General features: G+C 42.4%; 1 protein-coding gene and 1 non-coding gene across 2 annotated transcripts; one reads left to right on the plus strand and one right to left on the minus strand.

The window, feature by feature from the left end:
• The first annotated feature begins 7,531 nt into the window (after window positions 1–7,531).
• Window positions 7,532–7,638, plus strand: LOC133798929 (small nucleolar RNA R71). Its single transcript, XR_009876145.1, has one exon. It is a non-coding gene; the product is annotated as a small nucleolar RNA R71 (small nucleolar RNA).
• A 3,030-nt stretch (window positions 7,639–10,668) lies between these two features.
• Window positions 10,669–11,415, minus strand: LOC133795228 (uncharacterized). Its single transcript, XM_062232684.1, has one exon. The coding sequence runs from the start codon at window positions 11,413–11,415 to the stop codon at window positions 10,669–10,671; it is 747 nt and encodes a 248-aa protein (XP_062088668.1).
• Between the last annotated feature and the right edge of the window lie 603 nt (window positions 11,416–12,018).

The raw sequence follows: 12,018 nt of genomic DNA on the forward strand, positions 1-12,018 counted from the left end.
ATTATATATTTTTTCTCAAAGACTTCTCTCTCTCTTCTTTTTGTACAATCATACTACATTCTAATCATACCAATTCCTTACTATTTTTCATTCTTCTTTCCCACAAATTATATGCTTATGATAACAAAGGAAAAGGAAAACAAAAATAATGAAGTTAGGAAATTTAGGCTCAAATAGTATAATCAAGAACAAAAACCAAGTTTAAGGCTCAAAAAGGGTAACTAAGGATAATTAAATCAAGGTTGGCTTGAAAGGCACAATCGATCCAATAAAATTGCCTAAATCACTTTTCTAAACACATGTCATCAAGGATTTCGCCTCAAAGGCCAAATAATGCAAGTTCTATCAAAGTCAAATTGTCATTCCACCAACCCTAGTCAACCTCATATAATAAAATCCAAAATGTTGCATTTTCAAAACATATTACAAATTTCCCACAAAACTTTTAGATTAAACTCTAAAACAATTGAACCAAGCACACAGTTGAATTCAATTTCCTTTTCACGAGCAAAGACAAAGCAACAACAGACAAGAATGATGGCTTAACAGTTACACTAAACAACACAGAAAATAACACAACAGACTAAAAACTAAACTAAACAACGCACAAAACAAAACAAAATAAGCTCCCCCCCAAACTTAAAATGCACATTGTCCCCAATGTGATAAAGAAAAGAACAAGGGAAGAGAACTTACCGGACGCCACATCAGTATGGCGGAGGAGGTGGTGGAGGTGGCCACTGGTATGGAGTGTACTGGGGCGGAGGAGTGAAGTAATTCTCATCAGCGGAGCTCATAGTCCACCTCGTTACTAAAGCATTCAACTCCTCAATGTGAACCCGCCCATACTCATTTTGTTGCACCATGAAGTCATTATAGTGCTGATTTTGCGCATGATGCGATTGGATTAAGTATTGATTTTGCTGAATAAGGTAATCCAATCGATCATGCGTGCGCTGCGTGTGCTCATCAATCGATCCACCAATTGCCAAATTCGAAGGTGGGTTACTGGGACCTGCTTCATCTGCTTCCTCCTCCTCAGCTGGATCAATGTCCACTGGTTCATCAGCCCGGCTACGCTTGTTTTGCTGGCTATAGGTAGGTGGCGTTAGAGAGGCCGAAGGGAATGCCGTAAACATAGTCTGATTGATTGCCCCCATTGGCCTCCAGACTAGATCGCTGTTGTAGACTGGTACCTCATAAGTGTTGCATAGGGTCGAGAGGAAGGTACCATGGGCGACACCAGCTGTAGTATTGAATCTGCTGATGTTGCGAATGCTATAGCGAATAATGTGGTCCACATCAACTTTCATTTGAGTCATGATAGCATACACCAACAAACAGCGCTCTCTATCAATAGAAGACAGATGAGAAGTCGGCAGTAAACGTGCACTCACAAAATAAACCCACGCCTTCGCAATTGGGTTTAGCTACCACCTGTACAACTCTTTGGGCTTTCCATTATGATAATTGAAACATGCCCCTTCCACACTCAAAACAGCAGCCACAGCATCATAGTCGGGCTCCTCAAAATGGGCCAACTGCCAATTTTCATCCTCTTGTGCAGACAATGAGGGGAGGCCCAGTAATTGGTTAAATGCATAAGATGTTGTAGGCACCAATTTACCCCTGATAAAATTGTTTTGTTCGGCATCAAGAAAGGGGAAGTTGGCAAAGAATTCATATATCTGAGAGCAGTTGGCTGAACCCACATAAGTAGAGTCACATAGGAAACCCCAATTATGTCGCACTATTTCAGCTTTGATAATGGCATAAACAGGGTTTTGTAAAACAGTGGCCTCATTAAGCTCAAACCCCCTTTCCCTTACCAATGATCTCTTATGAATCTTTTTAAATAAATCAGTTGCGTCCTTATTGACAAATAAATTCGTGTCATAATCAGCTGGGGCAGGTGGTGTTGGTGGTGGTTGAGTGCGCGATGAGGAGGCTTTCTTTGAGGAGGTACCTCTAGGGGGATTTCTCTTCGGACCCATAGTGTCTTTCAAAACAATAACAAACGAACCCCCAAATAGGTTTTCAAGACTTTGAGTACAATTTTCCTTAGGTGTCACTCCCCCAAAACTTATTATTAACACAATCAACTGCCCAAACACTAATTCCCAGTTAAACAATCGACAAACCCCTTAAATGTCTCACAAGAAAAGCACAGAGCAATCCACAATACCACAATGCAAACTATTCTCCAATCAAAAGCACTAAAGTAGATAGGAGACACTTACTTGAATGGCACAAAAGTTCTTCTTTTTGTCTCCTTGGCTGATGGAAGTCTCAAGAATTAGAGAGAAAAAGATGTTTTGAGTAGGAGAACAAATTCTGAAATTGATATGAGTGAGAATGTGGCCAAATTAGGGCTTTTTATCCCAAATTTCAGACTCGGGCCGCGGCATTACTTTGACCATGCCGCGGCCCGCATAAAATCTCCAGGGTATAATGTCGTGGCCCTCTGATACCTATGCCGCAGCCTGCCTCGATATTCTGGGAAAACTGGGGTTCAATGCCGCGGCCCTCCTCATCCATGCCGCGGCCCGCCCCTATACTTCAAAAATCTATGGGCCTCTGGAACCCCCAATGCCGCGGCCCTTAAGAATTTTCTATTTTTTTGATTTTTTTTAATTTTTTTTTATTTTTCACGTTTTTCACGATTCTAAAAGTCCAAGAATAAACCAAATATCCATTGTTTACAAATACAAAAGTAAAATAAATAACAAGTAAAACATAGGGTGCCTCCTACAAGCGCTGTCGTTAACGTCATTTAGCCGGACGCTGAACCCCTCTTCAGAGAGGCTTCAGAAGGATGATAGACTTCGCTTGATCAAAACTACCACCCAAGTATGGCTTCAATCTCTGACCATTGACTTTAAAGGAATCACCTGAGTTTCCCCGAACTTCTACAAAACCATAAGGAAAAACTTGAACAACAGTGAATGGCCCTGACCATCTTGACTTCAATTTGCTAGGAAACAGTCGCAGTCTTGAATTGAACAGAAGTACATGCTGCCCTGGTTGGAACTCTTTTCTGATTAAGTTCTTGTCATGCCAAGCCTTTGTTCTTTCTTTATAAATCTTGGCGTTCTCATAAGCCTCATTTCTGAACTCGTCAAGTTCATTCAGTTGCAACAGCCTTCGTTCACTAGCGGCACTCCAATCAAAATTCAACTTTTTCATAGCCCAGAATGCCCTATGTTCCAATTCAACTGGTAGATGACATGCTTTACCAAACACCAACCTATAAGGAGACATGCCTATTGGTGTTTTGAATGCAGTTCTGTAAGCCCAAATTGCATCATCTAACTTTTTCGACCAATTTTTCCTTGAACTGTCAACGGTCTTCTCAAGGATGCTTTTGATTTCTCTGTTTGAAACTTCAGCTTACCCATTTGATTGAGGATGGTAAGGCAAAGCTTTTCGGTGATAAACTCCATAACGAGCCAGCAATGCATCCAGTTGCTTATTCACAAAGTGTTTCCCTTCATCACTAATCAGAGCTCGGGGAGTGCCAAATCTAGTAAAAATATGTTTATGCAGAAAATTAAGCACAGTTTTACCGTCATTGGCTCTAGTTGTTGCAGCCTCCACCCATTTGGATACATAATCCACTGCCAATAGAATATATTCATTGTTGTAAGATGGTGGAAAAGGCCCCATGAAATCGATGCCCCATACATCAAACAATTCCACCTCAAGAATCCCCTGTAAAGGCATTTCATTTCTCCTCGAGATATTACCAGTTCGGTGACACCTATCACAGGCTTTGACAAAAACATTGGCATCCTTGAACAATGAAGGCCAATAGAAACCACTTTGTAATACCTTGGTCGCTGTTCTTGATGCTCCAAAGTGCCCTCCACATTGTTGAGTATGACAGTGATTATGAATGGACTGCATCTCTTTTTTAGGAACACACCTTCTGATAATCTGATCAACACAGTGCCTATAGAGAATAGGTTCCTCCCAATAGTAGTGTTTCACCTCAGAAAAGAATTTCTTTAATTGCTGCTTTGACATTTCAGGAGGCACAATTTTTGCAACCAAGAAGTTCACTATGTCTGCAAACCAAGGGACAGCTAAAGTCTCACTTACCCCAAACAACTGCTCATCAGGAAAGTGATCATTGATTTGCACTGCTTTCTTATTTTCAGTCTCCTCCAACTCAAGTCTAGAGAGGTGATCAGCCACCACATTTTCGCTGCCCTTCTTGTCACGAATCTCCAAGTCAAATTCTTGAAGCAAAAGAATCCATCTAATCAGGTGAGGCTTGGCATCTTTCTTTGACATCAAGTATTTAATGGCAGAGTGATCAGTGTAGACAATCACTTTGTTACCAATCAGATATGGTCTGAATTTATCACAAGCAAACACAATAGCTAGCAACTCTTTTTCTGTAATGGCATAATTCAGCTGAGCATCATTTAGAGTCCGACTAGCATAGTAAATAGACCTGAATACCTTGTCAATCCGCTGTCCCAGAACTGCCCCCACTGCGTAATCACTGGCATCGCACATCAACTCAAAAGGCAACTTCCAATTCAGAGCTATCACAATTGGAGCAGAAATAAGCTTTTCTTTCAAGAATTTGAAAGCCCTCAAACATTCGTCATTAAAATCAAAGACAACTCCATTCATAAGCAGATTTGAGAGAGGCTTGGACACCTTAGAGAAATCTTTGATGAATCTTCGATAGAACCCAGCGTGACCAAGAAAACTTCTAACTCCTTTGACTGAAGCTGGAGGAGGCAGCTTTTCAATGGTAGAAATTTTTGCTCTATCTACCTCAATTCCCTCACTTGAAATTTTATGGCCAAGAACAATCCCTTCTTTTACCATAAAATGGCATTTCTCCCAATTCAGCACCAGATTTGCCATCTTACAACGACGCAGCACGTTCTCCAAGTTACCCAAACAGAGGTCGAATGATGAGCCAAAAACAGAGAAATCATCCATGAATATCTCAATACACCGGTCTACCATGTCTGAAAATATGGCCATCATGCACCGTTGAAATGTTGCAGGGGCATTGCATAGTCCAAATGGCATTCTCCTGAAAGCAAATGTGCCATAAGGACATGTGAAGGTTGTTTTCTCTTGATCCTCTGGTGCAATAGCGATCTGATGATACCCAGAATACCCATCCAAGAAACAGTAGTAGCTATGGCCTGCCAATCTGTCAAGCATCTGATCAAGGAAAGGCAAAGGAAAATGATCCTTCCTTGTGGCCTTATTGAGCTTGCGGTAGTCTATACAAATCCACCACCCCGTTACAGTCCTTGTTGGAATGAGTTCATTGTTCTCATTTTTCACCACAGTCATTCCACCCTTCTTAGGTACCACTTGCACAGGGCTCACCCATGCGCTATCAGAAATTGGGTAGATCACCCCAACATCCAACCATTTAAGAATCTGCTTCAATACTAATTCCTTCATAGCTGGATTGAGTCTTCTCTGGGCCTCTATGGATGGCTTGCTATTCTCCTCCAATAAAATTTTATGCATCACTGTCAATGGGCTGATTCCTCTAATGTCTGCCAAGGTCCACCCAATGGCCAATTTATGCTCCCTTAGAACCCTCAACAGTTTCTCCAATTCTACCTTTGACAGGGCAGCAGACACAATGACAGGTAAAGTTTCATTCTCTCCCAGATAAGCATAGCGCAAGTGATCTGGGAGGACCTTTAATTCCAACTGCAGTGGCTGCTGAATGGAGGTTAGCGGTTTATCAGTCGCATCTGCTAGTTCTTGAAACTTCTTCCAATATGGTAAGAACGAGTTGATCAAGTTTAGACATTCTCTGATCTCAGCATCATCATCATCATCGCCCTCGTCACCCAATAATACTGCCTCTAAGGCATCACTGCTCATTCTTCTCTTGGAGACTGCCTTTTCTATCACATCCACACTAAAGCAACTGTCACTAGCCACCGGATACTTCATAGACTTGAAGACATTAAAGACCACCTCATCTCCTTGAACTCTAAGCTTAAGCTCTCCTTTGTGAACATCAAGAAGATCTTGGCCTGTGGCTAGAAATGGCCTACCGAGAATAATTGGGACATTTGTGTCCTCCTCCATGTCCAGAACAATAAAGTCAGCTAAAAATATGAACTTATCCACCTTCACAAGAACATCCTCAATAATACCTCGTGGATGTGTTAACGATCGATCTGCGAGCTGTAAAGTGACAGTTGTTGGTTTTGCCTCCCCCAAACCAAGTCTTTTAAACACAGATAAGGGCATCAGATTGATACTTGCCCCCAGCTCACATAAGGCGTGCTTACATTCAAACTTGCCAATGGTGCAAGGTATGGTGAAACTCCCTGGATCTCTGAGCTTTTGGGGTAACTTCCTTTGTAAAATCGCGCTGCACTCTTCAGTGAGTGCTACAGTCTCATAGTCCTCCATTCTCCTTTTCTTTGACAGAATCTCCTTCATGAACTTAACATAACTGGGCATCTGCTCCAAGGCCTCAGCAAAAGGAATGTTTATGTGCAGCTTTTTAAACACCTCAAGAAACTTAGAAAACTGCTTATCAAGTGTAGTCTTTCTAGGCCTCTGAGGGTATGGAACTCTAACTGGCTACTCAATAACAACTGGCGGACTCTGTTCTGACTGCTGATGATCTTCAGTAACCCTTTTTGAATCAAACTATTCACCCATCTCTTTATTCTGAACCACTGCCTGTGGAGGTCTAGGATGCTCAGTTTGCTTCCCACTCCTCAGAGTAATTGCCTGAACTTGCTCCTTGGGGTTGACTTCAGTATTACTGGGCAAATTGCCCTGAGGTCTGTTATTGAGCATATTGGCCAACTGTCCAACCTATGTCTCAAGGTTTTGAATAGAGGATCTGGTCTCAGTCATAAATTGAGTCTGAGTATTAGTGAGAGTCAACAAGGCAGCTTGCAGTTCATTAGGCCTCTCAGGTTGAGGCATTGATTGTTGATGCCTAGGCTGTTGTGATGACGAAGCTTGATTCATAGGTGGCTGAGGCATGTTATTCTGAAATTGGCCCTGAAACTGAGGTTGTTGGCCTTGATTATTCTTCCACGAAAAATTGGGATGATTTCGCCACCCAGGATTGTAGTTGTTGGAGAATGGATTATTGAGTGGCCTTTGAAAGTTTCCCACTGCTTGAACTTGGGCATGATCCATTGAGGTGTTATTATTTATACAGATAGGGCACTGATCGACAGAATGAGCACCACCACACATTTCACACCTCACTGCCATCTGAACCGCATTAGCAGATACACTGCTCTGTTGTAACTGCTTTGTCAAAGAGGCTACTTGCGCTGTTAGAGCAGTGATTGCATCCAGCTCATGCACCCCAGCTACCTTTCTGACTCCAGATGATCTTTCCTCAGACCATTGATGGTTGTTTGTAGCCATGTCCTCCAGCAGCTCATAAGCGCCAGTTACGCTCTTGCTCATAAAAGTGCCACCCGTTGCAGCATCAATAATAGTTCTGGTTGTCGGACATAAACCATTGTAGAAATTCTGTACTAGCATCCACTGTTCAATGCCATGATGAGGACATCTTCTCAGGAGTTCCTTAAACCGTTCCCAAGCTTCATACAGTGACTCTCCGTCATTCTGGCAAAAGTTATTTATCTCTCCCCTCAATTTAGCAGCCTTGGACGGAGGGAAGAATTTAGACAAAAATTTCTGAGCTAGATCTTGCCAGGTGACAATAGAGTTTGGCTGCAGAGAGTTCAGCCAACTTTTAGCTCTGTCCCTTAGAGAAAATGGGAAGAGCCTAAGCTTGATTGCGTCATCACTCACCCCATTATATTTGAAGGTTCCACACAACTCCAGAAAGTTGGACAAATGGGTGTGAGGGTCTTCAGAGGGCAACCCATTGAATTGCACAGAGGACTGCACCATTTGTAAAATAGCAGGCTTGATTTCGAAGTTGTTGGCCTCTACAGCTGGTGGGCGTATACTATTTTGTACTCCCGTCAGAGTGGGTAGCACATAATCTCTCAGGCTCCTCTCAGCATTGGTCTGAACCTGAACCCCTTGTACAACTCCTGGATTTAGAACATTCCTGCCATCCCCGTCATTCTGTGCCATCTTCACAGAATTCTGGGCCTCTCTCTTGTTCTTTCTGATTTGATTGCAAGACTTTTCAATCTCGGGATTCAGAGGAACAAGTGTGTCTTTTCCTTTTCTGCCACGCATATACCAAAATTCACCTGAGATAGACAAATTAAGCAACTAAACAAATTAGAATCAAGGGAAATTAAAATCAAATTAGAATAAAAATTAATTAGACTGATATTGATAATTATTTTCAGTCCCCGGCAACAGCGCCAAAAACTTGTTGCGAAATTTATAGCTATGCAAGTGCACACAGTCGCAAACTCGTAATAAAATGGTAAAACCAAGTATCGTCCTCAAGGACTGATTTATCAATTACCAGTCAATTAATTTCTTGTTCTATTTGATGAATTGAAATTCTTGATTTTTGTAAATACACCAAAAGAAACTATAAATTGCAGAAACAATAATTAAAAATTGAATTGAATAACAACTAATAGAAAAACTTTTAATTTAATCACTGAGAAACAATTAGGATATTCAATCTCATCAACTATCCTCCCTATTATTCCCTAATGCAAAGTGTGAATTCTTCTTCTTTTGACCTAATTCAATTAACAAGTTGATATAGCAGCCTATAATCATACTATGAATTATAAACTCAACCTAGGTGACAATTTCCTATATTTCTATGGTAAATTGAACCACACAGATAGCATTAATGTCACAACTTAATAACAGTTACACAATTAATTGAGATACTTTCGTTCTAAATTAGAATTATGTCCAATATAACCACAGCAGAATTAAATCTCACTTCTTAGATTTTGACTTAAAAACATATGTAAATGACTAAAGATGGTCAATCAATAATCAATCTATAAGAACAGGTTATATGGAATTGAAGAAGATTGAAGAAGAATAATATAAAAATTGCATTAGTTCATAACAGGGATTCAAGTGATTCAATTAAACATCCTAAACAGAAATTTAGTTCATAATCATAATGCTAATCACAACAAAAATTAAAGATAACATCAGGAAGAAGAAGAAAAACATGTAAAAATACTCTAGGTCTTCAGCCTTCAAAAACCAGCATTCATCCACAATCCGTACATCCTTTTCTTCTCCTCTTCGCCATATTAAAACCTAGGATTTCAAAATTTTAAAGAGGCGGGCCGCGGCTCTACATACACTATGCCGCGGCCCGTGTCCAAATTCCTGGGCAAAAAGCCCTTTCCATGCCGCGGCCCTCTGAAGCCATGCCGCGACCCGCATTGGCAAGTTCTGGGCAAAATGCCCATCTATGCCGCGGCTCTCTATAGCCATGCCGCGGCCCGAGGACTTCCTTAAAAACAATGCTTCTGTTTCCCCCCTAGCCGCGGCTCCACTTTGCTCATGCCGTGGCTCTTAAGGGATTTCTCAATTCTTCAAGTTTTCATCCCAAAATTTCACCAACACTTCCAAATTGTGTTGAGAACCATTCTTTATCAAAATATGATGAAAAACTTGGTTATTTCTTCCCTTTCTTTGGCATTTTCTTCCACATGCTCAATTCTTCCTGATATTCACAAAGACAAACAAACAAAGCATAAACCCGCACTAAATGAAAGAAAAACGAAATAAAAGACTACTAAAAACATCACCAAAACATGATAAAAACTAGACTCAACACTTACCAACACTATTTTGGATGGGTCATCATCATCTATACAGATTTCTTCTAGATCATCAAGGGTGGTCTGGGGATTTTCACGATCTTCCTCTACATCTCTGCCTTTGAGACATGCTGGTAAGCCGTTATTTGATTGCTATTAGGTGGGGTTGTCATCAGGAGAGGAGGTGCCATCATTTATCTCTTTCAGGGTAAGGAAGCATTTCTTAGCCTGCTTCTGACACCCTTTTAGGTCGATTGTATAACGGTCGTTGGGTGAGTGGCACTGCATAACTTGGTGCAAAGTGGAGACTACTCCCTGCATTCGGTGGATCCAACTCCTTCCCATGATGGCGTTGTAGCTTGTGACGGAGTCCACTATGAGGAAGTCCACTAGCAAGGTGCGTTCTGTGACGACTATGTTTAATCTAACGTGGCCTTTCGGGTATACCCTTTGGTTGTTAAATCCCAACATTGGTGCAACAGAGGGCCTGATCTAACTTTCTTCGAGTCCCATCTTCTGAAAGGCTTCCCAGAAGAGGAAATCAACACCACTGCCCCCATCGATCAAAACTCTTCCCAGCTGGCAATGGTCTACCTGTAACGAAATGACTAAAGGATCATCATGGGGTAGGTGCACTCCCCGCAAGTCATCTTCTGTGAAGGTGGTTGCAGAGGTTGGATAGCATCTGTCTTCCGAGGTGACAAGGTTGACGGTGTGGCCTAATGACCTGTATCGCTTCACCTTTTCCTCCATTCTCCTATGAATTTTGGATGCATGTTCTTGTTCCTTGGTGAGCTCCATGATCCCGTGTATCATGGGGATTTATTTGAGAGGCTCTTGTGAGCTCGTGGAGGCCATATTTAGGGAGTCTGCTACCGGTGTTGGGCTGTGAGACGCCGGGTCTGCTTGTTTCTTTAATGTACTGGGTTAATTTTCCACTTTTCATGAGGGCCTGGATCTAATTGTGGAGGTTATGGCACTCGGAGATAGTGTGGCCATGATCCTTGTGGAAGAGGCATAACTTGTTTTTATCCCTTCTTTCCGAGGGAGTGGTGATTTTGTACAGTTCACGCCAGATGGGTCTGTCTTTGTTTTCTTCGTAGATGACCTCCTTAGGGACGGTGTACTCGAAAGAGGGGTATCGTGTTGAATCTCGATCTGATTTTGGTTTGTTCTCTCCTTTCATGTGATCTGTCTCCTGTCTTTTCCTTTTGTCGTCCCTTGCAGATGGCGGAGGAGGGTTATTTACTGGTGGTGTAGAAATGAGGGCTGACTTCTTTTGCTCACGTTCCCAAAATTCCAGAACCCTAAAGACACCTTCAGCGTGGGTCTGGATTTCTGCCATGTCATACAGTGGCGTCATGGTGAGGTTTTTGTGTAAGAGGGACCCCACCTGTAGCCTTTTGACGAAGAGGTTAACTGCGGTGACTGGCTCGACATCGTGGATCTGATGTACGAGGTCGATGAAATGTTGTAGGTATGACTTTGGGTGTTCATTTTTTCCTTGCTCGATTCGGTAGAGATCTGCCATCGTTCTTGGTGCTTCGCGGTTAGCATTATTCTGTTGGAGAAAGGCTCTGCGAAGATCACTGAAACTGTTGACAGAACCAGGTTTCAACTGCCTGAACCATAGCAAGGCTGGCCCAGAAAAAGTTGTGGAGAAAACTTTGCATTGTATGGCTTCATTGTTGGCTTCCAAGGCCATCTTCTGCTGGAATTAGAATAGGTGATTGAGCGGGTCTCATTTTCCATTAAATGCGGGTAGTGGAGGGATTATGAAGTCCCGTGGTTTGGGCTCATTCTATATCCACTCTGCAAAAGGAAATCTTTCTGTGGTCCTTGAAACCAAATCCATGTGTTCAGTAGCGTGAGCAAACCTCCCATCTGAGAACTTCTGCATCACTTCTCGCAGCATCTCTTCTTTCCAACTTTCCAAGAACCGAATGGAGGGGGTACGGTCCTCGACTGGTGTATCCTGCGTGGTTCGTGCTTGGGTGTGTTGGGGCCCTTCTCAGCGTCTGGTTGGGGTGGTCTTGTGGGCTCTGCACCGGCTCGTGCATGTGCTTCGCAGCGTACCACCCGTTGCTCCTCAACCCCCTAGTGAAGACGAGTTGGAGAGGATGGCAGAGGACCTTGGGACACTTCCCTGATGTGGTGTGTGCTTCTCCCAGGGGAGTCAACTTGGACGATCGGAGCTCCAGTCCCTTCAAGATGGAGATTCTCTTTTTCTTGGGCCCTTCTCATGGCTTCGTTTTCTTTTCGCAATTCGACAATCTCAGCTTCTAGCCTGGCCTGAGCTTTGGTCAGT

Source organism: Humulus lupulus, chromosome 8 (genome assembly GCF_963169125.1).
Source record: "Humulus lupulus chromosome 8, drHumLupu1.1, whole genome shotgun sequence".
NCBI classification, from domain to species: domain Eukaryota; kingdom Viridiplantae; phylum Streptophyta; class Magnoliopsida; order Rosales; family Cannabaceae; genus Humulus; species Humulus lupulus.